Here is a 25,090-nt window from a genome sequence, read left to right on the forward strand (position 1 = left end):
AAAAAGATTCTGGTCTTCTATAATGAAAGGATATCCACTGATTGAGGGTAAGGCTTATGCTAAAAAAAACCAGATATTACATAGTGGATCAGGCATCAGCACCACGTGCTTCTGACTTCACTACAAGTGCCCTATAGGAAAACTATTTTTGCATTTTAGGGTCACCAAATAATAGGGTATTGTCAGAGGTCCCTATGCCTTGAAGTGGAAAGTGCTTTTTCATACAGCAATTTCATGTTGATATTTAACTTTGATTATTTTTTGACATGCACAGTAATGAGTCCACAGATCAATTATCCTTTAGATTATGGTGTTAAGCATATTCATTTTTATAATACTTTTCTAGTCAAACAGCTAGCTTGCTTTGAGCTGAACTCTGAAGACTTTGAACCTGCCTGACTTGAAAGAGAAAATAAAAAGACCATTTCATTACCACATATATATGCTTGTATAATGTTTGAAGTCAAGACTGGAGCTTTTCAGGGTAGTAAAAAACTGCAGGGATAAATAGGCAAAATTAAAGTCCTATTAAGGGAATAATAACAGAAGCCTTACCGTCCAGGTGACTTGAACTGTTGTGGGTGTCAGCACAACAGGATTATGCAGTCGTACAATGACGTCTCCCAGTTCTTTCTGGACTTGCCTGTGATCCACACCTTGTGCTGGTGGGCTGATATCTGCCAGGCCAGGCATACACATGAAAGCATTATTTTAATGAGTAGAGTTATATATGGCATCAATAAGAATGACAGAACAGCTTAACGACCTGATCTAAACACCCCTTATAGTCCTGTTTTAAAAAGGTACAGTACTAAGGTTTAAATATGAACTCCAAAGCATATCAAGTAATGCAAACAAACCATTCACTTTTAGCTGCTTAAGAAATAATGAAATATAAAGATGCTTAAGTGAGTATTCAGACTCAATAGCAAAGTTTTCTCAGATCTGGTAAGTGATGAGAGAGATGCAATATTCACTAGTTCCAAAATACTCAGATGGTAATAATAATAATGTTGCCCAGATGTCTGGAACCAAATTGGTTAGTATAATTGAAGAAAATGAACAGGTTCTTTTTTATTTTCTTAGAGCATACATGACATTAAGCCATTATGTTTCCAAACTTTCACTAAGCTTCCTCTCCCCACATGCCATGCACACAAGAAAGAAAACACTAAAAATAGCGTTTTCTTCAGCAAAGTAAATTTTCCCTTTACAGATATAGATAATGAAATCTAGTGCAAATATGAAAAAAAATAATTAATTTATGAAGCCAAACTGATGCTGGTCTAATAAACAGCCAACAAAAACACTCTACCACAAAAATTTTCTCTTCAAAGATGCCTTCAAAGTGTGTGGGGAAATTATTTCTTTTAGTCAAACTCTGAAGGAATTTGATCACTTAGTATACATCGATGGAAAACTGTGACTCCATTTCCAGCACCACAGGTGGCCCTAGTACCTAGTCCTTAGGGACCACATTTGGGTTATGCTATTGTGTTACACTGAATGAAGCTCTATTAATTTTGCTAAATAGGAACTGCAAATACAAAATATGTGTCAGAAAATGGAGAAGGAGATGTGCAATGTGTCTTTTTAGTGATAGTTTCTGGAAATCATAATTTTCTGTAGCATTGCGCCAAAAGGAGAATGTTGGGCTACAGCTATCACCCAGCTAATATATCACCATAGCACGCCCGTTCCCTGCAATTTAGACAGAAAGGAAGGCACTTTCTAGGAGACAGTGAAGTCTGGATCCCTTCAGTGGTTCCTTCAAGGATCTTAGAACACTCTTCTTGATCAACAGTTACAGATGCCCTTACTACGTCAATTGCTTATGTGGATTGCATAACGCCTGTTAGAAATACGCACAGTGATCATTTCTGCTGGAATTTGCTTGTAATTTTTCCAGAAGAGGTGATTTGGAACACAAGCACAGATTATATTCAAAAAGGCCCGCTACATTATGGCCGTGCCTGCCTAGGCACCTGTGAATTCTGCTTGATTTTCCCATAGGATTCATTAGCCAAAGACACTTTTGCTCTTTTTGGATCAACATCGTGTCCTTGTGAAGAGAATACATACATAAAAGGTTTCTTCCCCCCTCTGATGGCCTTAGATACGGGAGTTCACAACATGTGATTTCTTTTTATCTATCTTCTAAATATTATTAAGAAGAAATAAAAGTGCCTTTAAAAATGAAACATTTAAATATAACAACTGAGTTTGAATCACATGCCTCCAGATTTTGAAAGAAAGTAGTTTTTGATCATCAACATTACAGCTTCACAATTCTCGATCGTTATGGATTCTGAGCCACCAATAAATAATATTGCCACAGGCTTCTACTGATATTCAAATGAAAATGGCTTCATGGACCTCCACAGGGAATATAATCCAAATATGGATGTCACTGAAGGAGCTTGTCTCGCAAATTATGCCTATTCAAAGTGACCACGAAACAGAGAGATAGAATAAAATAAATTTGTAAGACAGCAACTTAGGCTGGCTTATAGGATGATATGTTATGCTGCTATCCACAAAAAGCTATGATCCTTGGTACAAAAAACCTACAGCTACTCAGGACTACATTTTAGGTCAAGCTACCCTGTGGTATACAACCGACAAAGTAGCTATATTCCCTCAGGAGAAAAGACATTTCTACATAGTGTATTTGTATGAACAGCATTTAATCATTTTAATGGGACATATATCCAGAAGTAAGTGACTAACATGGGTTAGAAACAGTAAGAAATGAGTATCAAGATGTACATGGGGAATCCTGTTTTCTAGTATGTACACTTGGAAACATATACATATGTGATGCTCACAGTCTTGTAATGTCATTTTCACATTACTAGGAGACTCCTGGTGGAAAAGCAGTTGATCTACATAGAAGGACATTGTCAAATACTGGAATAATAAAATCATGACTCAAGCAAAACTGTCTCAAGACACTATATTCTGATCATAGTTAAGAGGTGTCTAAAATTAAATTATTTATATATTTTCTCTAACCTCTCTTTTAACAGCTTCCAGTGAACTTATTATTAGTTGCTAGTAATTTAAATTCCAGAGGTAGGATTATATATAGCTTCTTTAAAGTCTTTAAAGTGTTTTTTTAATATATGGTTTGGTCTGTTAATAATCCAAACAAGAAATCAAATCTTTTTTTAGAGTAATTATTGATTTCTCTGTCCTTATTTGATTTAAGTCATAGAAGGTAAACCTTTTGAAAGTGCCTGATTGTCTACTTGTAGTCCACTGGTGAAAATATACATAAAGTCCTATTACTTGTATTTGCTATACTTAATACCAGGAAATTAAATGCTCAGCTATTAAAGCTACCACAGACACCTGTTGCAAAATTATATAGCACTGTTTTAGCTATTTTTTTCCTCCTCCATGGCCACTGTAAATAGGCTTTCTACTGTGTGTCAGCTTCTTCTGTGAGCCTGAATTGAATTCAGGCATAATTAGAAATCACATCAAAACATTATGTTAATTTTCAATTGATTTTATGATTTAATTCTATTAAACTGCAGGCTTGCGAAGAAGCTATAAATCCTGTACATGTCTCAGTGTGCTTGACTGCTAAACAGCTTCTGGAAATGGAAGCTGCAACACATGCTGTAGCTAATTAAAAGACATGTTTTTACTGAAATCAAATTGCTTGTCAGTATGTCAGATAAAAAGTCTATACTTGACACTCAAATGCCAAACAAAGTTGTTTTTTCAACTGGGTGATAAGTTATGCAAACTAAAAGGCTGGTGCAATGAAAAGCATGAGTCACCCTATAAAAGTGGGGGAGTAAGAAAGAGAAGAAAACTTGTGATAGTCTGTGGATAGTCAAGCTATTAAATCCCTGCCCAACTCACTCCTTCAGCTTTTCGGAAAGCAGCTCTGTTTCTCCTTTTACAGCAATGATTACCATTTTGAGGGGATAATTATCAAGGACAGATTTATTCAGGAATAGACTAGCATGAGACAGGTTGGATGTGATGGTTATGTGATGAAGAAATACCACCCTACTCTTGCTTCTCTCTTTCCATCTAGGATCAGCAAAGGCCCCAAATCACTTACGCACGCGAGAGGCTGACACAGGATGCACTCTCCACACACACTTTTATAACTGCTGTAAACAGAGACAGGGGATCTCATTCTAAATTAACTGTGAGAGGAGCTATTACTTTGGACTTGAAAAAATTACGATTCCAAAAAATTATTAATTCCTGTATTCCAACCTGTTTAACACAGAACTATACTCTTTAATGAAGTATTCAAGCAATGTGTTCTCAAAGCCAAAAAAAACCATGCTGTGAAGAGAAGTTTGTTTGTAGCAGTTATATGCGGTTAGAAATTGATGTAATGTGAACAGAATTCAATAGTCAATTCAATACGAATGAAGGATCACAGCTATCAATTGTATCACCACCCTATAAATGAGGGATTTCACTTCAGCCTTCCCTCTTGGATTATGCAATGGGTTAACATAAAGAATTCAGAACTCTAGGTATATAAATGGAAGACCCATACTTTTCTCAGAAGAACTTCAAAATATTCTTAGCATGCAGATGCCTTAATTTACATGAAATCTCTGCCTAAATGTTGGACCAGATTAATCAATACACTACAGATATTTTGTGCAATTCTTTTGATTAATGCTAAACATGGTGTCTGTCATAAGCACTAGTTATAGTATATCCCTATTATAATAATGGAGAAGTAGTAAGGACATGGAGAGAAGATACTGAGGAGAGCATGGTATTCAGAGCACTTTTCAGAAAAGCTTGGGTAACTCACATTACTTTCAACAGAAACCAGGCATCAAGGAGCACACCTAGCCCAAGTGAACTGCAAAACAAAAAGTCTACAATGCACCAGGGATTAAAGAGCCAACCTATCTCTCCTCTTAAGCCCCAGACTGATAGAGTGAACATGGAACTATTTTTTATCTTCATGCGTTAAGCTCGATTCATGATCCCTTCAGTCAGAGTGCTAAAGCCAAATGGCCAGACTGACCTATTGGTCAACTCTCAGTTCCTTCTTTCTATTTTAGCTCAAGCACATAAACCTTAATAATTACTATTACCTTGTGTTCGGACAGGATCTGACATAGGGCTGGGATCACTCAGACCTTGTGAATTGATAGCTCTCACCATAAACAGGTAGATTGTATTGGGGCGCAGTACTCTCACAGTGTAGAGTGTGGTCTTCACATGGTTAGCCACTGTTTGCCAACTATTGCTCACAGATTGACTGCAATGAGAAGAGGATCGAGGATTATAGACCAATGCAAGCGAAAAATAAAGAAGTGAAAGGACCTACTTTTGTAACCCAGTGTCAAGTCTTAAGTACAGGAAAACGTAGTAAAAACAGGGTAAAAAAAAAAATTGTTTTCACTTAATTCCTCAAGACAGGATAAAAAAAAAAAACCACAGCTGTCAAAAGTATTTCTCCTTTCAACAGAAACAAAAGCTTTTGCTTTCTCTCTAAAATAAATACCTGCAAAAGGAAAGTGTGGAAAGCTGTAAAGTAAATTTGAATGATAAACAGGCCTCTCTTGAACATAAATCTTAGGAAAGAAAATCCTGTTAAAAGAATATTTTTCTATAATGCTAGGTAAATTATGTCAATAAATTGTCATTGGAAGAACTCTCCTTGAACTAAATTCATACTCAAAGTTACAAAAAAAATAAACGTCTGAAAACATGCTTATAACTTAAGGGAAGTATATGAATATTTTTTTCTGTCTCTACATTTTCCATTGGACATTGTTATAATTAGATTACAATCCACTGTATGAAGAGATTAAAAGTGTGATTGTCAAAACAGCTTTTAATGAAAATGCCTGGCCTTTGTTAAAGTTATTGATGGGACACCATTAAAGCTTATCTAGGGTGATATATCACAAAACTTTAAAGAGAAAATTTGATTTTCTTGTGCTTTGTTGTATAGCATTGATTAAAAAATTCTTTAAATATATCAAAAGGAAAAAGAAAATGGAAAGCTACGAGTTTCGTGTTGTTTCAATCGTTTCATTTATGTAATGCATAAAGGATAGTACAAGTTCCAGTCCAGTCTGCACACAGCATTGTTCTTTGTATATTAACATAGCAGAATGAAGCATTTGCACTATAACTTCTTAAATTTGCAGGCATATGATTTTGACAAATTCTTGCATGAATTTTAATTAAAAGACGAACTAAATTATTTGTCATTTTTTGCACGTCTTGATTAAGAAAAACATTTAAAGACGTGCACATTTTTAAGCAGAAGTGTATATTACGAATACATGAGTGAGGTACGGCCCATGTTTAAACGAACTTGCTGAACTGGGGACCAGGAGTTCTTTCCTACCACTATTAAGTGGTGCTGTGTGGAAGGGAGCAGCTGGATCCTCTTCAATCTCAGGCTGCAGGATGAAATCCTAAATTATCAACACTAGCCTTTTCAGTTAAAACTTTTAATCTGTCTAAAACAAACAGTAAAAAAATGGAAATTTAAAGTGCTTTGACTCTTTAATAGGTGCTGCTTTAACAAGAACAGGAATTAAAGTGTGCAGAGAGGCCCCAGGATTATCCACTTATTTTCAGATTATTTTTACTGATAGTCAGGATAACACTGGCCCAAATGATTTGACCTGCAGCATTCCCACAGGAGACTCCTTCTGATCATCAATGCTAAGGGAAAAGTAACAAATAATGACTGCATTGTCCTGTTATAGTCCTGTTGACCTGAAGAAATAGTTAGATGCTCCTCTAATTAATCATTTAGAAAGAAGTGATAAATAGAAAAAAAATCAATTTAAAAAATAAGAAGCAATGCCTGCCATTGGAGTTGAGTCTTTTAATGAACTTCTAATGATACGTGTAGGCTCCAAAAGAACACCACAACACCGGGAGAACAGCTGGTATCAGGGTTTAAGTAAAATTAGAAAGGAAGATTAAAAGTAGAATAATTCACATACCTAAAAGCCTCAATGATATATGCACTGGCTGGTAGGCTTCCAGGGGTCCCTGGTTGCCAGGACAGGGTGACACTGTTCTTAGTAACATCAGTGACCTGAGGTTTAGATGGTGGCCCAGGGAGGTCATTTATATCATAATTTTTACTGACTGTTGCTCCACCAGATTCTGTAAGGGGCAAATACAAAACAATTACTCTTTATCCTTGATTGTGTAATTTTGCTCAAAATAGAAGATTAAAAGGAAAAACATGACAAACATCTGCAAAATCAGCAGAACCAATGTTCTTAATCTGTAAAGAACGAAACCAACAATTGCATTACCACGTATGTATTTGGATGAAGAGCTATCATTCTTTAGGTGCACACTGAAAGAAAAACCCCACAAAACTCAAAAGGTTGTATATAAATACATTAAAAAAAAAGAAAAGAAAAAATAACAAAAAAGATCAGCTTTGCTGAAAATTACATAAAATATCAAAACCTCAGTTACTAGAAGGCTGAGAAGGTTCCTATATCCAGATCAACTCCAGTACTCACAGCGAGCACACTGGACTTTGATAAGACTCTGTGTAGGCATAATAGTTTTCTTGCCCAAGCCAATTACTGGATGAATGCACAGTTTATTAATACTCATGTTTAAAAGAGTTATGGCATACCACTGTCACTGGAGACAAATACAAGCTGTTGTAATGTCAATGGCCATTTAAAGATAATAGCAATGAAATGAAAGGCCTGTGAAGAAACCCAGTCTTCACACCTAAAACTTCTCCATCTCAATCCCAGAATTTCTAGAATACTGCTCTGATGTAGTCTACACTTCCATTTTGCGCCAACTGAAAAACAGCCCCTGGACATCGCTTACCTGTCACCTCCAGCACAGCACTCCAAGATGTCTCCCCACTGGAACTTGTAGCAACACAAGTGTAAGTCCCAGTATCGGACAGCTAGACATGAAAAAACAGTTAAGGGCTGTTTTAACAATCTTTTAGAGTCAGCTCCAATTTTCTTTTTTCTAAATGTTTCTTGGTAAGAAGGACTTAGCCTACAGTTTACACCAGACTACAGGGCACCAGACATTTTCAAACAATCGTTTAATGGTGGCTTACTTTTAAAGAACTATAATAAGATTACTTGCTTCTAGTACTTTTCTAATTCTAATTTTTATATTGTTAGTGGTACCAGTACAGCACGTAAGTGCTCCAGAATGGATGTTTTAGTGTCAATCTTTGTGTTGGTTACAACAAATACAGGTGAAATCAGGTAACAATATAACAACAATTAACTTCTTAGAGGATAAAAACTCATTGTTAATTATCCCATGATGACCAAGAGATGCAGTTTCCAGTGCCAGGAAAGCTGTTACATCATCTTATACTCTTATGATAGATGAAGTAGTTTCTGTACCGGCCACCACACATACAAATACTGTTGCTGAGACTTAACAGTGGTTGTCTCTACACAGACAGTCCTCCAAGCCATTTTCAAATGCCAAAGGTAAATCAGATCCTACACCACACTTACCTTTCTTCTGTTTCACATGGGATTTTATTTCAGGCTTTGTAAGGTACTTTGGTAGCAAAAAAACCCCCATTTGTATAAAACTGTTGTGATTCCCTTCATATATAGTTCATATATTTCAAATTTATTTGGGGGAACTGTTTTGAATTATATTGTCAATATTAATGTCATTGCTGTATAAATTGTTCTACCGGAAAATTTGCCAAGGTATTTGCTATTCCTTACTTAAATGTAAAGCAAAGACTTCTGAGACAGGAAATAGTGAAGACTACAATGATGGGTGGAAAATGGTAACTCTACAAAGCACACAATATACAGAGGAGCCCTCCTACCACGATAATCTGGAGATGGAAGCAGAAGAGGGAGAGTGCTGACTCTAGTGGTAAAAGAGAAGAATTATATTCATCACCAGATGACTTGACGGAAATAGGACTGCATCCAAGAAGCTTTATTGGACTTCAAGCAATTGTAATGGGTGTTCTGCTAAATGCAGATTGGCACTATAGCAAAAGTGCTTACTCCTCACTCTTCAAGAAGAATGTCAAGGCAAGTAAGTGAGATGCTCTTTAGATTACTTGTTGATATAAAATTTAACTGATTTTTTACTTTTTCATGTCTGAATTTTGTTGGTATTTTCTTCAGATACACTGGGACTGCAGTGTACCGTTCTTAGGGCAGGAAGCAACTGATTAATGCCAGTTCAATAGTCTGAATGAGCATGACATGCATTTTAGGAGGTGCTTTTGCCATGAAATACAAGCAATAATTAAGCCTCTCTGACAGTGCCTCAGAGACTCAAAATATAGAGATACTGCTAATGAAATGAGAAAGACTCTTGAAAGGAGACAGATTTTCCAGAGGAGAGCACCTTACTGCATTCTGAAGTAGTGCTTTATTTTTCTTCTTCTGAGCTCTTATTAAATATATAATTCTTCATTATGTGATAATGGAGAATATTTCTCAAGGCTATGGTTTTCAACTTCATTTGTGTACTACCATTACAGACAGTGTATGGCATACACACTGAGCACACAACACAGCAACTCGCAGAAGGCAAACTCAACATATAAAGCAAGCTGGACATATGCTGCTTCTTGCAAGTTACGGTGAATTATCTAACTTCTAGACTGTGGATAGATTAGATACAGACATAGTGTACTGATAATTCATTACTTCATAATTCATTCATTATTATTTATCCTTTTTTTGTTGTTTAGAAAAAACAACAGGGGAGGTGAATGGAAAATCTTTGCTATTCAGTAAAATAAACAGTTTTCTTCCTTAGTTAATGCAGGTGTCTAACTCTGGTGTGGTACATTTCTACAGAGCAGAAGGGAGTTTTCCATCAGTGTGGACCTGTTGAAAAGGGTACTGAGTGAGTGATGTATCTGAGGTTTTAGTTGTCTTCCTCAGAGCAACTGGGAAGATTCGCTCATCAGAAAAATCTCTAGGTCCATGTTTATGATTGTGGCCCATGGGTTACTGTGACTGCTGCAGAGTCCTGAATAATTTGATTTACACACAGAAAGAGAGTTACACAGCAGAAGAGGATGGTCTCAAAGGTTTAAATAGTAGTGGCTCATCTTTACCCATATCTTGAAATCTTTTTTAATTGCAATAGTGATTATTATTTGTGAGGGGCGGAGAAGGCTGAGGACTGTAAATATTAATTAGTTTTGAACTTGGGTATGTAAGTGTACTTGGACATATAGCATGGACATTTTTTGCTTAGGAAGTGTTGCTAGTCCTTGCTCAGGTAGACCTTGGAGAAAAGTTAAACATGCCAGATTTAAATCCATATTTAATTCCGAAAAATTGCTAGGTACAGGAGAAATCTGGTTTTTATGGTTGTGTGTGTTTTTTGTTCTTAAGTCTGAGTCAAACAGTGCACATTACTGCAATCGAGGGGTTTATAAAAAATGTCTTTCTGAGCCTTTAAGGAAAATTAGTTACTAGTGAATGAGCCACTTAAGGATCAATAAAAGCTTCATGCCTTTCAAAACCACACTCGCTACTAATACTGTTTTCTTCTCCCCTTGCAAGCAATTTTTTTTCCTTTCGTTTACAGACCTTGTGCCTCTAACAGCGAGATTAATGCACTGGCACGATTCAGAACCAATTTTATTGTTTGCATAGCTGCATGCAGACAGGTATCCCAGGAGCTTCTGCCTCATGGACACTCCACAGAAGCCCATCATCGATGCCTGAAAGTTTGTTTGAAATCAGTAAGCTTCCACCTTTAATTGCTGCTTTCTAACACTACTGGGGAATCTTGACTATTCAAGCGCACTCTTTAATCCAGCTCTACAGGAAAAATGCATTAACCTTCATGGCCTAAACCTGCCTTCAGCCCAGGGAGGAAAGATAAATTGTTTACTTGAGGAAAGCTAGCATAAATTTTTTAATAAATTCCATTTTGTTCCAAGGAAGTTAACAATTCATCTATGATCACTGATGAGATGGTAACAGAAAGCAAAACTGCACTTTATGTCTTTGTCCTCAGTAGCTATGTTTATTGCCTTTTTTGGATGGCAAAGCTAAGTATAGAAATTACTACTGTTAAATGGTTTCTGAAATTGTCTTTAAGTTCTTGACAAATAATTACATTTACCTTATTATTTTTCCACATACATGCTTGTCCACATACACACAAGCAACTAGACATTTTTATCTTTGAGCAGGGAAAAAATTAAAAGCCCAAATAAAGATTAGTGATGCAATGTTGATCAACAAAATCTGACATTATACTATTTGGAATATTATAAGATTTCTTTGTAATTTTAAGATATCATATTATCTCATGTGTCAACGTGTAAATATTACGATAGGCATTTTGTTTTGAATAGAAATCCCTCTGCACATGACTGCCTGTATGTTACAGTACTAGTTGTCTTCTCCCATCCGCAGACTTATGGAACATCTCCAGCAAGCATAACATTGGAATAAATCAGCCAGCTCAAGACTGCCAAGACTCGTTGATGGAGAAAGTTCATGGCCAAACCCTGATGAACTCCAGAATCGCTTGCTAGCACAATAGCTCCTTGGAAAATTATGATCAGGTGTTAAAACTTAGAGCAGTTCACTTTCAGCATAGACAAGAGGCCAACAGCTTCATGGTTAGACTGACTGAAAAGATGATGAAGGCCTGTCCTTTTATATGTCTATCCATCCCCAACTCAGGTGTTTTATAGCAATATATGTAAGATTTTAAATATCAGTTCCATTCTTAGGCAATTCTAATAGAAATATCTGAATCTAGTTTGGCTCTTCTTTTTTTTCCCCCCTTCCCTACACAACGTCAAAGAATTAAATAGGATGTGGACGTGGTGAGAATTTCACAGTAAATGAGGCAATTAAGTTAATTTTGAAGACAACAGACAGCAAGACAGCAGAGCTGCCTGATACACACACCAACAGGTCAAGAGTAGCCATGTACCACTTGCAGCACTTGTTTTGCTATCGCTACTCACCCGCAGAGTTTTAATCTGAAGCGTCCCCTGATCCTGTATAGATGTTCGAGGGTCTCTGCCCAGGAAGGTGAATCCTTCTTTTAACCAGCTGATGACAGGAAGGGGGTCCCCTGTTGCCTTGCACTTCAGCAAAGCTGTCCCATCCACTGCCAGTGTCTGATTGACCGGCCCCTGGAGGATGATGGGTGGAGGCCTATCTGTCAAGACTAAACAGTGACACACACATTGGCATCCACCCCTTTAATGATCCTCTGCTGCAGTTAGCCCTTTGCTTGACACAGTACCAATTTTAACAGACTGGCTTAAGTTAGCCTCTAAAAGGCTAAAAAAAATTATTTCTGGAAGACCCACTGATACATGTTAACAATTAACTGGTATATTTGAAAAGTGTTTTTGTAAGAATTTTATTTCACCACTGTGAGATGACACCTAGACATATAAACTTTTGGTGGCAAAGATCATCAGACTCGTTTGATTAAGACAGGATGAAAATTAAGACCTTGATCCAGAAAAGAATTGAGTTATATCTCTTATGACAATTTAGGAAAGCTCTTAAAGCAGATGTTTAATGTGACATCAAAATGTGATGAATTGCTTACCTGGTTTAGGGCCTAAAAAAGAAAAGCTGTTAAAGTTCAAAGTGAAACACCATAGCCATTCTAGCATGGGTACCAACCCCATCCCCCATTCATGCTCAACTTGCAAGTTTTCATCAGCAAAAATACCTAACAATAATACAAAACATTTTCATAATCTGAGTGATCTAAATGACTGTACCACTCTGTCCAGCAGGGAAAAATTGAAACTCAGTCAAGCCATTTAACAGCTTACTTATCAAATCATTTAATCACCTGGTAAAGCCATGAACTTGCTTTTTCCTCCCCTTAATAATTTACATTTGTATGTTTGAAATAATGCTTAAAGGACTCTGTAACTAGTGAGCAAGGGCATGGCTGGGTATAAACCTCATTCCATGACCAGTGGGATATCTTGAAGTTGAGGTAGAATGCTTGTGTTCACTTTTCTTGAAAGATCTACTTTTCATAAATAATTCTGCTGTTTACCTATTCTCGGAGTCCTCTGTTAAGCAGCAAAAGATGACTCTCTGTTTCTAAAGACTGTGTTTATACAATGTGAATGTGAATTTCTCGAATATAAACAAAGCTATGACTCCTGCATAAAATCAGTCTAACAGGACCAAGAATTTATTTTTATTTACCTGCCACACTGCTGCTGTTTTAAATCTTTGAACAGCTGAACAATTATAGGGTTCTTATCAAATGTTCTAACAGGCAGAATTAGCTCTTAAACCAGTGTAAGACAGCCTGCCTCCACTGATGTCAACTGAGTTTGAATCATTTATTTTAGCTGAGAATCTGGTCCATACACAACACTTGACTCTAACGATGAAGTGAAAATAAATTATTGTGAAGGAATATGGTTTCTGTTGTATTTGAGCTGTTTTAGATGCAAACCTCTGGAAGCTTCAACAGATCCCAAGCACTTTCATTACATTATTTAATAAATAAAAAATATTAGGGAGATGTTAGTGGTACATTTTGTACTTAAAATAATCGTTTCTGAAATTGTAATGTTGCAAAAATACTAACTATGTTCTTTTGTTAGCAAGATACACAAAGGATAGAATCATCAGTATTAGTAGCACCTTGGGGTGTGAGTCACAATTACTGAAATTGAAACTGAAAATAGAAAGTCAATACACATTCTTTACTAACACCAGAATGTGAAAGCTGATTTGGAAATTCTGAAATATCGCCCACTGAATGCAGAGATAGGACAGGAAACTCTATATTACAAGAAAAGAGAAAATGTAATGCATTTTCACCTTGGTATGAAATTTTATCTCATTAAGGTTCCTTATGACTACACAGGTCAGCCATTTGGTGAAATAAAAATTGATCTCAGCTTGCATGTACTATCAACATACCTGCTGCACGAGTATATTCAAATGAAAACTTAGCTGTGTATGTTTTCATTTATATTTAATGTAAAACAGCAAATCCCAGTTTTCTAGGTAGCTAAAAATTAAGGAAAAATAATTACTTAAGTTGGTAACTATTGCATTGCAGTTATTTGCTGCATCTAATTGCCTTTCCTATGTGTAGCAATGTAGGTATTTTTAAAACCTACTGCATTACAGATATTGTTCTTTGGCATGTAATTAGTTTTTTTACAGCCCAAATGAGGAGCTCATAATCCTTTAAATAGCTCTGATCAATAGTGTAATTGAAAGTCTCCTGGCCAGAAGGAATCTTCATTTTCAAGGGTGTTATGGGTGAAAGACCACTACAGGTTTCCATGACACTAAGGCTAAAGGTTAAATGAACACTTAGGGTTTCCACTGATCTGTGAACGACTGTATTGTCTTCACAACTATGACTTGTAAATCTTCTCTAAAACGTGTATAAGTGCCTGTATTCCTACTGCACAGGTCTCTTGAAAAAGGATTCAAAACTCAGTTAGAGGTTTAAAAACATATATCATAAGCATTATGAAGAACAGAGAGATAATGAAAAATATTCACAAAAAGGTTGGGGGATTTGTTAGTTTCTCTTACAACGTTTTAATTTTTTAATTTAACTTTTACATTGTTTTCTCCTAGCGGGAAACTTTTATATCCATTCTACAGAAACATTTTGTGTGGCTAAAATATATTTGCATAGTAAAAGAGAAATTTATTTCAAAATTGATTTAGTTTTAAAAAATGGGCTTGAAACTATTTGTCAGCAACCATATATTCACATATTCTGGTAACTGAAAAACTACCAGATTCCTTTTGTTAAAAAGTGCAGCTTAAATTTTGAGCAGAGTATCAGAAAAGAACATATTTATTTTTTAATGAACAGTTTATTCACTACAAATGCAATTTGGATCAACCAAAACCATGCTTAAATTTGGGTGGAATTTGATCAAATTACAACAGGAAATTGAAATACGAGGATAACAAAATGAAGTCTTTAGTTTGGCACTTCCAAAATCAACATTTCGAAAGTTTTCCTGGTGAATTAATGGGGTAAATCAGACCCAAGTCACGAAATTCTCATGATGAACACTAGCACGATAGGGCACGGTGCTCTCCTGAGAGATGGAAAAGCAGAAACCAACCCTTCCTCTGTCTTTTTTGCAGAAGTGCTTCAGAGGAAGCTGTGAAGTTGTTCTGAACCTCTCCTGTTTGAAGCTGTCATGCTTCCTATAAAACGTGTAGCATATATTTTATCATGGACAGGAATCATGGCATCCAGATTTGCAGATGGGTAAACTGTGAGTGATATTAAATTCTTCCGGGAGGATTTGAGAGAAACATATACCAGAATATTCAATAGAACTATAGTCAAAAAATTGCAAAGAAGCTTGGGAAAAATGCCTTAAGTGTCTATTCTAAATCAGGGGAGAGGGAGCTGTTGAGGTATGCTGCCAACTCCTTTTATCTTTTTTTTTTTTTTGACATCTGTTATGAATTCTCCTTATAGGTCCAGCTTTTTGCTTTCATTCAAAAGCCCAGAAATGTGATCTTTTTAATTAACTGAATATCCCAAAACATTTCATTCACATGTTGCCATCCCCTGGGGGAGGTTAAGCTTACTCCTCCATTCCAATATTCATCCTAAACTGCAACTTCTGGGTAAACTAGCATTGGTAGGCTGATTCTACAGTTGAGAATGCAGTGGTCAAAATTTTTATTAATAAATATAAATAATGACTAGACTAGCAGAAATTGAGATCTTCTCCAAAATACTCTGTGTGCATGATGGATAGATTTATGGAATAAATTACTAATTGTAAATTAATTTTTTTATCTTGAGCATAGACATAGTTAGCTGGAAGCGTTTGGTTTATTTGCATGATCTTTCATTTTACGACTGTAAGCTGCATGTTCACTTCCTGAGTTTGAAAGGATTGCTAAGATTGTTTCAATTTTTAAAATGAATCTTTTCCAGATAAGTGTTAAGACAGTGGATTATATGATAGCCTTTCAAGAAAATAAAAGATTTGAATTTCAAATACACTGAAGGCACTTAGCACAGTCCATAATCAGCAAAATTATCACTCAACTCAGCACATTTCATCACAGCTAGTAATCTCTTCTCATGTGAACACTTGAGTTAAAAATATTTCCAGTAAAGACTTGTAAGTGCAAAAATGTAACAACTGAAATAGTTCTATATACGGTATAATTAAGCACTTGTTTTTCTGCACATGACATATGTTTTCATTCTGTATTGGAACTTCAACTGGATCTAAATTACTCTGGATCAAACAAAAATGTGTTCAAAATGAAAAAGATGGCTTGCCACTATTATTAAATCATTAACCAAACAGAAAAATTTTGGGCTATGAAGTAAAACTGAAATCACCAGCCAAAAGCTAGAACACTAATGCTTAAGCATATAGCTAGCACGCACAGTGTTTATCTTTTATTATATTTTAAAACCATTAAATTAGATTTCCCTACTGATAAAAATCATTAGCTTCCATAACTTCTGCTCAGCATCAACTGAAACAGATTATTTAGACATTTATAGTTAACTTCCTAACCGAAAGCAATTAAAAAATATCTGTGATCTAATGGTACATTTATTTATATGAACTCAGTTCCACAATATTGTTCTGGCATTTTTCTCCTGACCTCACCTGCCCTTTGACTCAAGGATGAAATGGTATTTCTATAAAGCAACCTTGTATTATTTCATAATGATCATGCTGACAGTGGGTTCTGGAAAGCGTTTGAAGAACGCAGGCCTTGCATTCCTTGAGCAGCAGAGCCACTAGCTAATGCTTTCTCCAGCAATGTGGAACGCACACCGCCTTCTATCAGAATTAATTGTAGTTGAGTTTGTATTTTAGCAGGGACACCTTTGTGAGCTTGCTGGTGACTTGTTAAATAAACCAACAAAAATTCCAAGGAGGTCATTAAGATTTTTTATTTTTCCCCCCATAAGATGGACCACAAGCCTTGTCTGTCAAAAGGAAGAATTTCTCATCACTAATATCCTTGAACCTGATTTGATCCTCTCGGCCCCTGTTGCAGTAAATCTGTACAGCATCAGCAGGTGCAACCATTAACGGGTCAATGTCGTTTTAGCCAATGTTTGTGTTCTATTTATTCCAATCGCAGTCATGGCACTGAATCAGGCATTGCTATGGACAGATATTAAAAAATACTGCCTTTCCATTAATTTTAAATGACCTTTTAATCTACATTTAAATTTGAATTGAATGAAAATGCATCATTTTGTCATAGACCATGAGAGAAAGGACTTAAAGAGACTGAAGAGCAAAGGTTAGCCTTTGGTCTCCAGAAACTGCTTTGCAGAAAAGCACTGTGCTTGTAAAGACACAAGGGTAAGGCAGAAATTATCGCCCTTTGCCATAAAAGTATAGACAGCTTTTGGAAAACAAAGAAAAGGCATCAAATTAATGCTCAAACCTCTATAACATGAGCCTGAACCTCTCTACCTGTCACTTATGATGAATATGCTCTTGTGAAAAGCCAGATTATTCAGAATTAGACATCTTTTCAAACTTTCATGGTGCAGGCAGGTCTCTAAGGGAACAGTAAAAGTAGACCTCTGCATATAACAACAGTTTTAACAGCAAAAATTCATCAAAATCTGTCAGGAGATATTTAATGAGTCAGTTAAGATAAGGAATAATGATGCCAAGGAATGCAACAATCTCCTAGTATAAGAGGAATTCTGTTGTTTTCTTCACTAACATTGAAGAATGTAAACTGCCTTCTATACACAATGGGATGAAGAGGGGTATCAGTAGGATTCCTGACATATGAAAAAGATTCATGATTGTAGATGGAGTTAGGTAAACTTCAAGGCAGGATAACTTTCAAACCCCAAATTTTGAAATGGAAAGCATCAAGACAGATCATGTAGTGTTTTTCTTTTCCTTTTCTGAAAACCTTGCTTATGTATTTACATGTCTCTCTTCACATCTAAGCATACTGAGAAATTCTTAGAACACAGCTCTGAGGTAAGGAAATATCTTGGTGCCTTATTGCCACAGAGGCTAAAGTGCTACACGTTGTAGTAAGTTCAGCTGTGTTGATTTAATTGAGCTAACTAGCTGCCTAAGATAATACTGAAGACTCGGACTGAGGTGGGAATTGAGCCTGATTTTTCTGCACCCCAGTTCACTGCTTTAATCACAAACCTGTTGACTCTTCACAGTATTTTTTGCAGGCCTCTCTTAGCTCTAGTGAACTGAGAAACTTGCTTTCTCACCAATCCTACTCTAAGCTGGTTTGTACCTTGTTCATATCATCAAGGAACCTCCAGAAAGAAAGCAAAAGGCAAACTAGACTTTGATGCCTTTTTGATACCATCGAGAATTGCACAGAGACCCTTTTTTCATTGTATTTTCCGCAGAAACTTGTCTGTTTACTTGTATGCATTATGTGATCTCATATGCCTTTATTTACACTACTTTTAAAATACTTTTGACAGGAAAAAACAATAGGAATTTCTATAGCTCACCATCAGTAACCTCCAGCTGAGCCTTTGCTAAAATGCTTCCAGCAACGGTCAGTGCTTGACAAATGTAGTAGCCTGCATCAGACCGCTGAATGTTGGTAATAGTGAGGTCTCCAGTTGGTGACACTGAATACCTGCTGTTGGGTTGGAGGGGCTGGTTCGGGAACAGTAGATTCTGCAAAGACAATTCATTTCACAACAATTCAAAACACAGAAGTACCACTTCTCCCTCAGCTAGAGGGACAATGATTTTTCATTAAAAGTACTATATATGAACTAGAAGAAAAAGTAAGTGTGGTTATGACTTTATGAACATATAGAGTTAGCTTTCCCTGCCTTGGGCAACTTTCAGTTTAAATTAGAAACAGCCCTTTGACAGCACACAGTGGTGTGTTCTGGCTGGGGGTCTAGGCGGGGAGAAATTTTCCAACAATAGCACTTGAGTGATTTGTATTTGTGACACATTCATCTTCATTCTGAATTTATTTGTAATAATGTATTTAGTTGGCTGTCAAACCAGGAGGTCACAATACTACAGTAAACATTAGAAAACTAGCAGAAAGAATTGAATCCCGGTGACTTGAGGGAGCATAGCACTATTGTTTGGCTGTGAATATGTTCTGGGCAAAGAAGAAAGTAAGAGCATGGCACAGAAGGAAAGCTGGGAGGAAGATACAAATGGGTCATAAAGTAGGAGAAGCTGGCAGAGCACGAGATCTTAAAGGAGAAGTAAAAGGAAATTAAAACTGAGATATACCAAAGGAGAAAAGCAGCATGGAGCCTTGAGGGTGAAGAGAAAGGGTATAAATCTGATGTGGAAATCATCAGAGAGAAAAAAAAATCATGCAGGATAAGACATCAGTTAGCACAAAACAGGGAGATTAGCTTTTGCCTTTAGGCTGGATTGGAGAAAAGAAAGATGTTAATAAGAGTAACTGGAATGGATACAGCAGTCACTGCATATGGTGAAGGACTGAATGAATCAATAGTACAGAAAAGGACGGAAAAGCTTTTAGTGGCTGTGTTTTCAAGGAAAAACTCATACCACCCGGCACAGCTCCTTATGTGAATAAAAAAGAACAGGAAAAGGGAGGCAATGTGAACAGAAAGGTCATCAGCATTGTCCAATGAGACAGAAAGAGGAATAGATTAAACAATAATTAAACAACAGTAATTCCAGTCTGGCTTTTATGTCAACTCAACAAGCCTCTCCGAAGAATACAATTGTTTATATCCAGACTATCCCAACACACTCTTACCATGTTGTGATAAGCTTTCAGTCACTACTGCAGCTCTGTATAGCTCTGCTGTGCTTTCTAACGACGACTCCCTACTAACTTTTAAGCTTGACTTTATGGGCTAAAAAGAAAATCTAAAAGTATAGAGTAGGGTATTGAATTAATTTTCTGTAGATCTGCTTCTTCTGCAGTAGACCGTAATGGTTTACAAAAAGTGATTTGGAACTGGCAAACAACAAACTTGGATTTAAAAAAATACTGCTTTGAAGTGAAACTCTCACCTTTATTTCTCTGCTTTTGGCAATAAAAGGAGAGAGATATGCCTTAAATAAGATTCAATACTCCAGATATCCTTATAATTGTATTAACCTACTAGGCTACTTGTCACGCTAGGGCGAGTCTTTCCCCTTACCCACTTTCAATGTCAATGTTCAAGAAATTTTTCACAGCAAATTTTTCCTCAAAAATCAATATGTACCCAGTAAACATGTCAGATTCAATAAGAAAAAAGTGTGAAAATTCTGAAACAATTTCAGGTTACAGGGCTAAGTGGGTCTCGAAAAAATTGCCCTGTTTTCTGAATTGCCTTGAAAGTTTCAGAATAATCTCTGCTTGGCACAGATGCCTACTGAATGCAGGTATTATGAAAACTCCACTACATTTTATGAGAAAGCAGAGAATCTTGATATGGCTGAGCGTGAGTGCATATATCACTTATAATACAATGTGTAAAAAGAAACACAACGTAAAAGAAAAAGCGAGGATCAGGCTCTGAATTCTTAAGATGAAAAAGATCCAGAATGCTCTTCATCACTGCATTAGAAAGGGGAGGTTACCCTTTTTTTTACTTATCTTCAGCACGGGCTTATCTGTTCTTGAGAGGTACCACATCCCAGTGAATATTCCACACTTCAGGAGGAGCTCATCAGTCTCATGACTCCACCCTTCAAAGGCCAGATAACTATGAATTATAACTTGTCCTAAATTACAGTACAACCCCTTTTTAAATATTTTTACAGTTTCACTGGTTTTAATTAGCTGTCAGTTTGCTTATCCGGGCACAATAGTGGCACGCTGGGTTGCAGACAGGGGGACCAGAGTCATCCTGATGTAATAGCACTGAATTTATCTCAAGGAATAATTTAATCTAGAGAGTCTAAAGGTTACACACGCCCTGCCCTGGTGCATTTCATTGGTGGGCTGCTGTTAGGCTCCGGGGAAAAGGCCACCGAGTACAAAGGACCAGCTGTTTATGCACAAGTTGGCACAAAAATTGACTCAGGAGGGAACGGCTCCCCTCCCTTCCAGCTGGTTGGGCTCAAAGGCACAGGATTGAGAAATGGATTCACAATGAAAAATGCCCTGTAATCACTGGAGTGGGCTGACATGACTACATAACATTACTCTGAACACTAACAGTGGTGCTGCAAACGGTTCCTCGAGTAAAAGCAGAATCAAGCGTTGTAAAGCCAAGCAACAACTCATAGCCGGGCATGCAAAGGTAAAAAGTCACGTACGTTCAGTGGACAATGCCCAATTTGGCCAAAAGATCATCCTTCAGATTTGTGTGATATACACAGCATGTGGAAACTCACCTATTCTATGGCGTCTCTATTGCAAAATCTGGCAAGTTGTATATTGAGACAGTAATACCGGCAAGTTGTATATTGAGACAGGAATACTAGCCTGTGTTACTTCGCTGATGCTCAATTAAGATTAACATGAGGATGTAGTGAATCACATTGAGCTATGTTTCGAGGTTTGATTATAAACCATGTAGGTATCAATTTCTATGTTGCATTTATTTTGCAAAAAAGACCATTCTAACCCTCAGGGATCTGCTTCTCAATATGGTAATTAATTTTCCAGGTTTGTAATTAAACAGCTTCAACATGGTACAATCAGTAGGTAATAACATTCAATTAAAGACACAAGATGCATTTTCACCTTAAAATGTTTTTACCCTTGAAGTGATACGAATGGAAGGGGATAAAATAGAGTATTAACACTTTTCAATTACGCTAAATGACTTTAATCCTGCAAATGATGTCCTACTTTAATTAGAAGCTCTTCTCTTTATTACAGCATGATGGATGTCCACTTTATTAGATTCAAGTGTGACACTATAAGCTCACTTTACATAAACATTACCATGTTATTAAAATGCTCTACAAGGAAGGGTTTTGAAATGTTTGCTAGCACATCAGTACTTCCTACTTTAATTTCAATATGACATTCTACTTTCCCCTTGGAACAATTTTCACCTTAGTGAGACTAACAATACTGTGCTTTTCCAGGAACGTGATCCCACGGAGGCTAGATCTAAAGTTCTCTGAATAATACACTGAAAGAAACACACTGAAGACTAAGCGTACACTCATACAAGCTTACATTCATAAAGTAATAGTGCATCTTTGTAAGCACAAAACGCTGTCGGCCTTGGCCCCATCATTCTGACCTCGTGAGAAGGTGAAGCAGAAGCAGGTGGGGCAGAGTGGGAGATTTGCGCTTCCGTTCTTATTTCACTTTTTAGCTGACCTGGTGCACACAATGCCTCCAGATTAGACAAAAGGCACATCTGCACTGCACAGCCACAGTGTGAATACTTGAATTAACTCACATATTGCCGTACGGGAAAAAGTAGCACAGGGCTCTGAATAGAATAATTCAGCCAATGGAGAAGAGTACGTAGTATAGATACTATAGTAGCCGTGACAGGCTTCATCGGGCAGCTGCAGAAGGCACTGTCCTTGGGCATCCATTTGCCCCTTTTCTCAGGTGCAAAAGAGAATATGGCACGTAGTTTACAGTGTTCAAACGCTGACGGGAGCTGCACATTGTGAGTGAGAAGGACTGACTTCCGCCGCAATATAGTGCCTATACAGCATATGTTACGATACGATGTTCAAATATTAAACTATAGAAGTTAGTACTGGCCGATGGCAACATTGACTGCTACATCAGAAATTTTGCTTTCAAAAAATGACAGTAAGGATCAGGGAAATTTTTCCAAAACCAGATTTGGAAATTTCCTGAGACAATCTTACTGAGGAAAGCATCTGTGTGTTCAAATCCTGTATCTGTATGCACTATGAGAATATGCCAATGCAAATCAGCTTGCTAGATATGTATCTGCTTGATCACGTCTAGACAAGTTATGAACTGTAATTACTGACTCTGATTAGTTAAAAATTGAGTCATACCTTTTTTATCTATGATGTTTGTCTCACCCACCTGTCTGTTGGGGGCTCCAGAATGAAAAGTCTTTAAGATATATACTGTTGCTTTCTATACATTTGTACAGCACCTAGCACAAGTTTCCCCAACTTAAATGGACTTTGAGTTCTTCACAGTATTAATATTTTTAAAAAACGTAAAGAAAACTGTTGGTAGAGAATATTGATAGTTTAAAAGACAAATTCCTGTGAAAGATTAAAAGAATCTGTGAAAGGTAATATAAATAATATTCCTAAAAAAATAACAATACAACTATTTAGAAAGGCTTGAAAGACTTATAGGGTGCTTATAACTTACCTGACTTCCTTCTTTTTGCCAGAAAACAGCTGGCTGGGGATTTCCTTTAGTTTCACAAGGAAAAGTCACTGTTCGACCCTGGGCTACAATCTGGTCTCGTGGTCTCACCACAAACTGTGGGGGGGCTACAATGTAAGAAAAAACATGGTGTAAATTTAGGATATTTTGCAAGGGGGAGATGAGGAATTTTGAAAGAAAGAGACAACATTATGGAGATTTGTTTTATGCCAGAGGACATAACATCAGAAACATTAATTACTATAGACAGAACTAATATATAAACAAAAATAACAGCAGCAACAAAAAGAGCAGCAATATCAGTATGTGATATCCCCAGTTGTTAAAAAAAAAGGGAAAGGAATGTTACAATCATATATGCTAGAGTAAATTCTGATGACAATAAACGCTAAGGAGCAGCAGTCAGGTGATGATGCCAGCTCTTGATGTATTATTCTACCTTTTGTCCGGGCAGATGTCAGCACACCCTCTACACTTCACAGAGCTCATTGTTGTGCTGGAGCTATCATGTATCACAAAGTATGAATTAGGATATACAGACTGCCTTTTTCAGTCTGCCCCTCTAGACTTTTAAAAACGATTGAGAAAAGAGAGGAAGGTCTGGATGACAGCAGAAGGACAGAAGTTCAAGAGCTCCCTCACTTCTCTTAGGGGTAGTGTGGTCAAGAATGGAGCGGGAAGGGGGACTTGCTGTAAAAAGAATGGTTGCTAAAACAACACAAACTTAGGAGATCCAGATTTCAGCTTGTGTAAAGACAAGAAAGAAGCAAGAGTTGAAGAGTTTGTGGGCAGCAGTGAGAGGTGAGTAAGAAAGAATAGGTATTCCAGGAGATGAGGAAGAGACAAGGAAAAGAAAAAAGGAGAAAGTGGAGTTAAAACAAGAAAGAAGAACCAGGACTGGCTATGTTTTCAAGTAGATGGGCATTAACAGTGTTCAGACACGGAGGACCAGGAAGCACAGTCAGAAGTGAACAATTTCTGAGAGAGAGGTGTAGTTTTATTGTCTGGGGGTATTGATGGAGAACAGAGAGTCAATGTTTAGTGGCAATAAGAAGGGAGAGAAAAGGCATTAACATGCAGAAGGAAAGTGGGAAAGAAACAGTGTTGGAAGATTTGAGAGAAAAACTTGACATCAGCGACTATGTTGAGCATGATGTGATAAAGCAAATGACTCTTCTATGCATGACATGCAAACCTTCCAGTCTTAGTTCAACATTGCAATTCACTGGAATTGGATTTATACTATTTGACATATCTTAAAAATGCAAGCAGTGTCTCCAAATATTCTCATCCAAAGACTAGCTAACCTTTGGGGCAGGCTGAAGAAGGGGACAAAATAATAATTAAAAAAAGCCACATTAATCTTCTTCTATTCCACTATTGGGATGGTGGTTGTGGAGAGGTATGGTTTAGGAACACTAAGGTTTTAGGTAAACAGATTTAAGTGTTTTAGAAAACCATATTTTCACCGTTATAATTACAAACTATTTAATTAGGCACGAAGAGTAATCAAGACCCAGCTTCCGATTACACCTGCTGACAGCACGGACGCCAATCTGCTAACTGCATAGAAATGTATGCAGATCTGATTTTTTTGAAATACACTTTACAGTTATCTCATGAGGTACTTCCCAAGGCTTTACAAACCAGCAGGAGTCTAAAGAGGACCAGTTGAATAACACTGGTTTAATGCATTCTTAAAACAAGAACTGCAAAGCACTTAATAAACATGAATCACCATAAACTTAGAAGGCAGAAGGGGAGGACAACACGAGGAGTCTTCCTTCTGCCTCACACATCCTAAGCACAGGTTTTGGCTTTTCTAGAGAGAGAAGTGT

At 36.9% G+C, this 25,090-nt stretch overlaps 1 protein-coding gene across 1 annotated transcript in view; it reads right to left on the reverse strand.

Moving 5' to 3' along the window:
* The window catches only part of ROBO2 (roundabout guidance receptor 2), a gene marked incomplete at both ends in the record, with an annotated part of 481,425 nt that overhangs the window by 85,353 nt on the left and 370,982 nt on the right, over positions 1-25,090 (reverse strand). The window contains 7 exons of the mRNA XM_082008177.1: positions 556-677; positions 5,091-5,257; positions 6,969-7,134; positions 7,831-7,912; positions 11,957-12,162; positions 18,466-18,637; positions 23,235-23,359. Of these exons, the coding sequence (XP_081864303.1) occupies positions 556-677; positions 5,091-5,257; positions 6,969-7,134; positions 7,831-7,912; positions 11,957-12,162; positions 18,466-18,637; positions 23,235-23,359 (1,040 nt within the window). The remainder of the gene's footprint in view (positions 1-555; positions 678-5,090; positions 5,258-6,968; positions 7,135-7,830; positions 7,913-11,956; positions 12,163-18,465; positions 18,638-23,234; positions 23,360-25,090) is intronic.

Source organism: Phaethon aethereus (genome assembly GCF_964289735.1).
Source record: "Phaethon aethereus genome assembly, chromosome: 1".
NCBI classification, from domain to species: Eukaryota; Metazoa; Chordata; class Aves; order Phaethontiformes; family Phaethontidae; genus Phaethon; species Phaethon aethereus.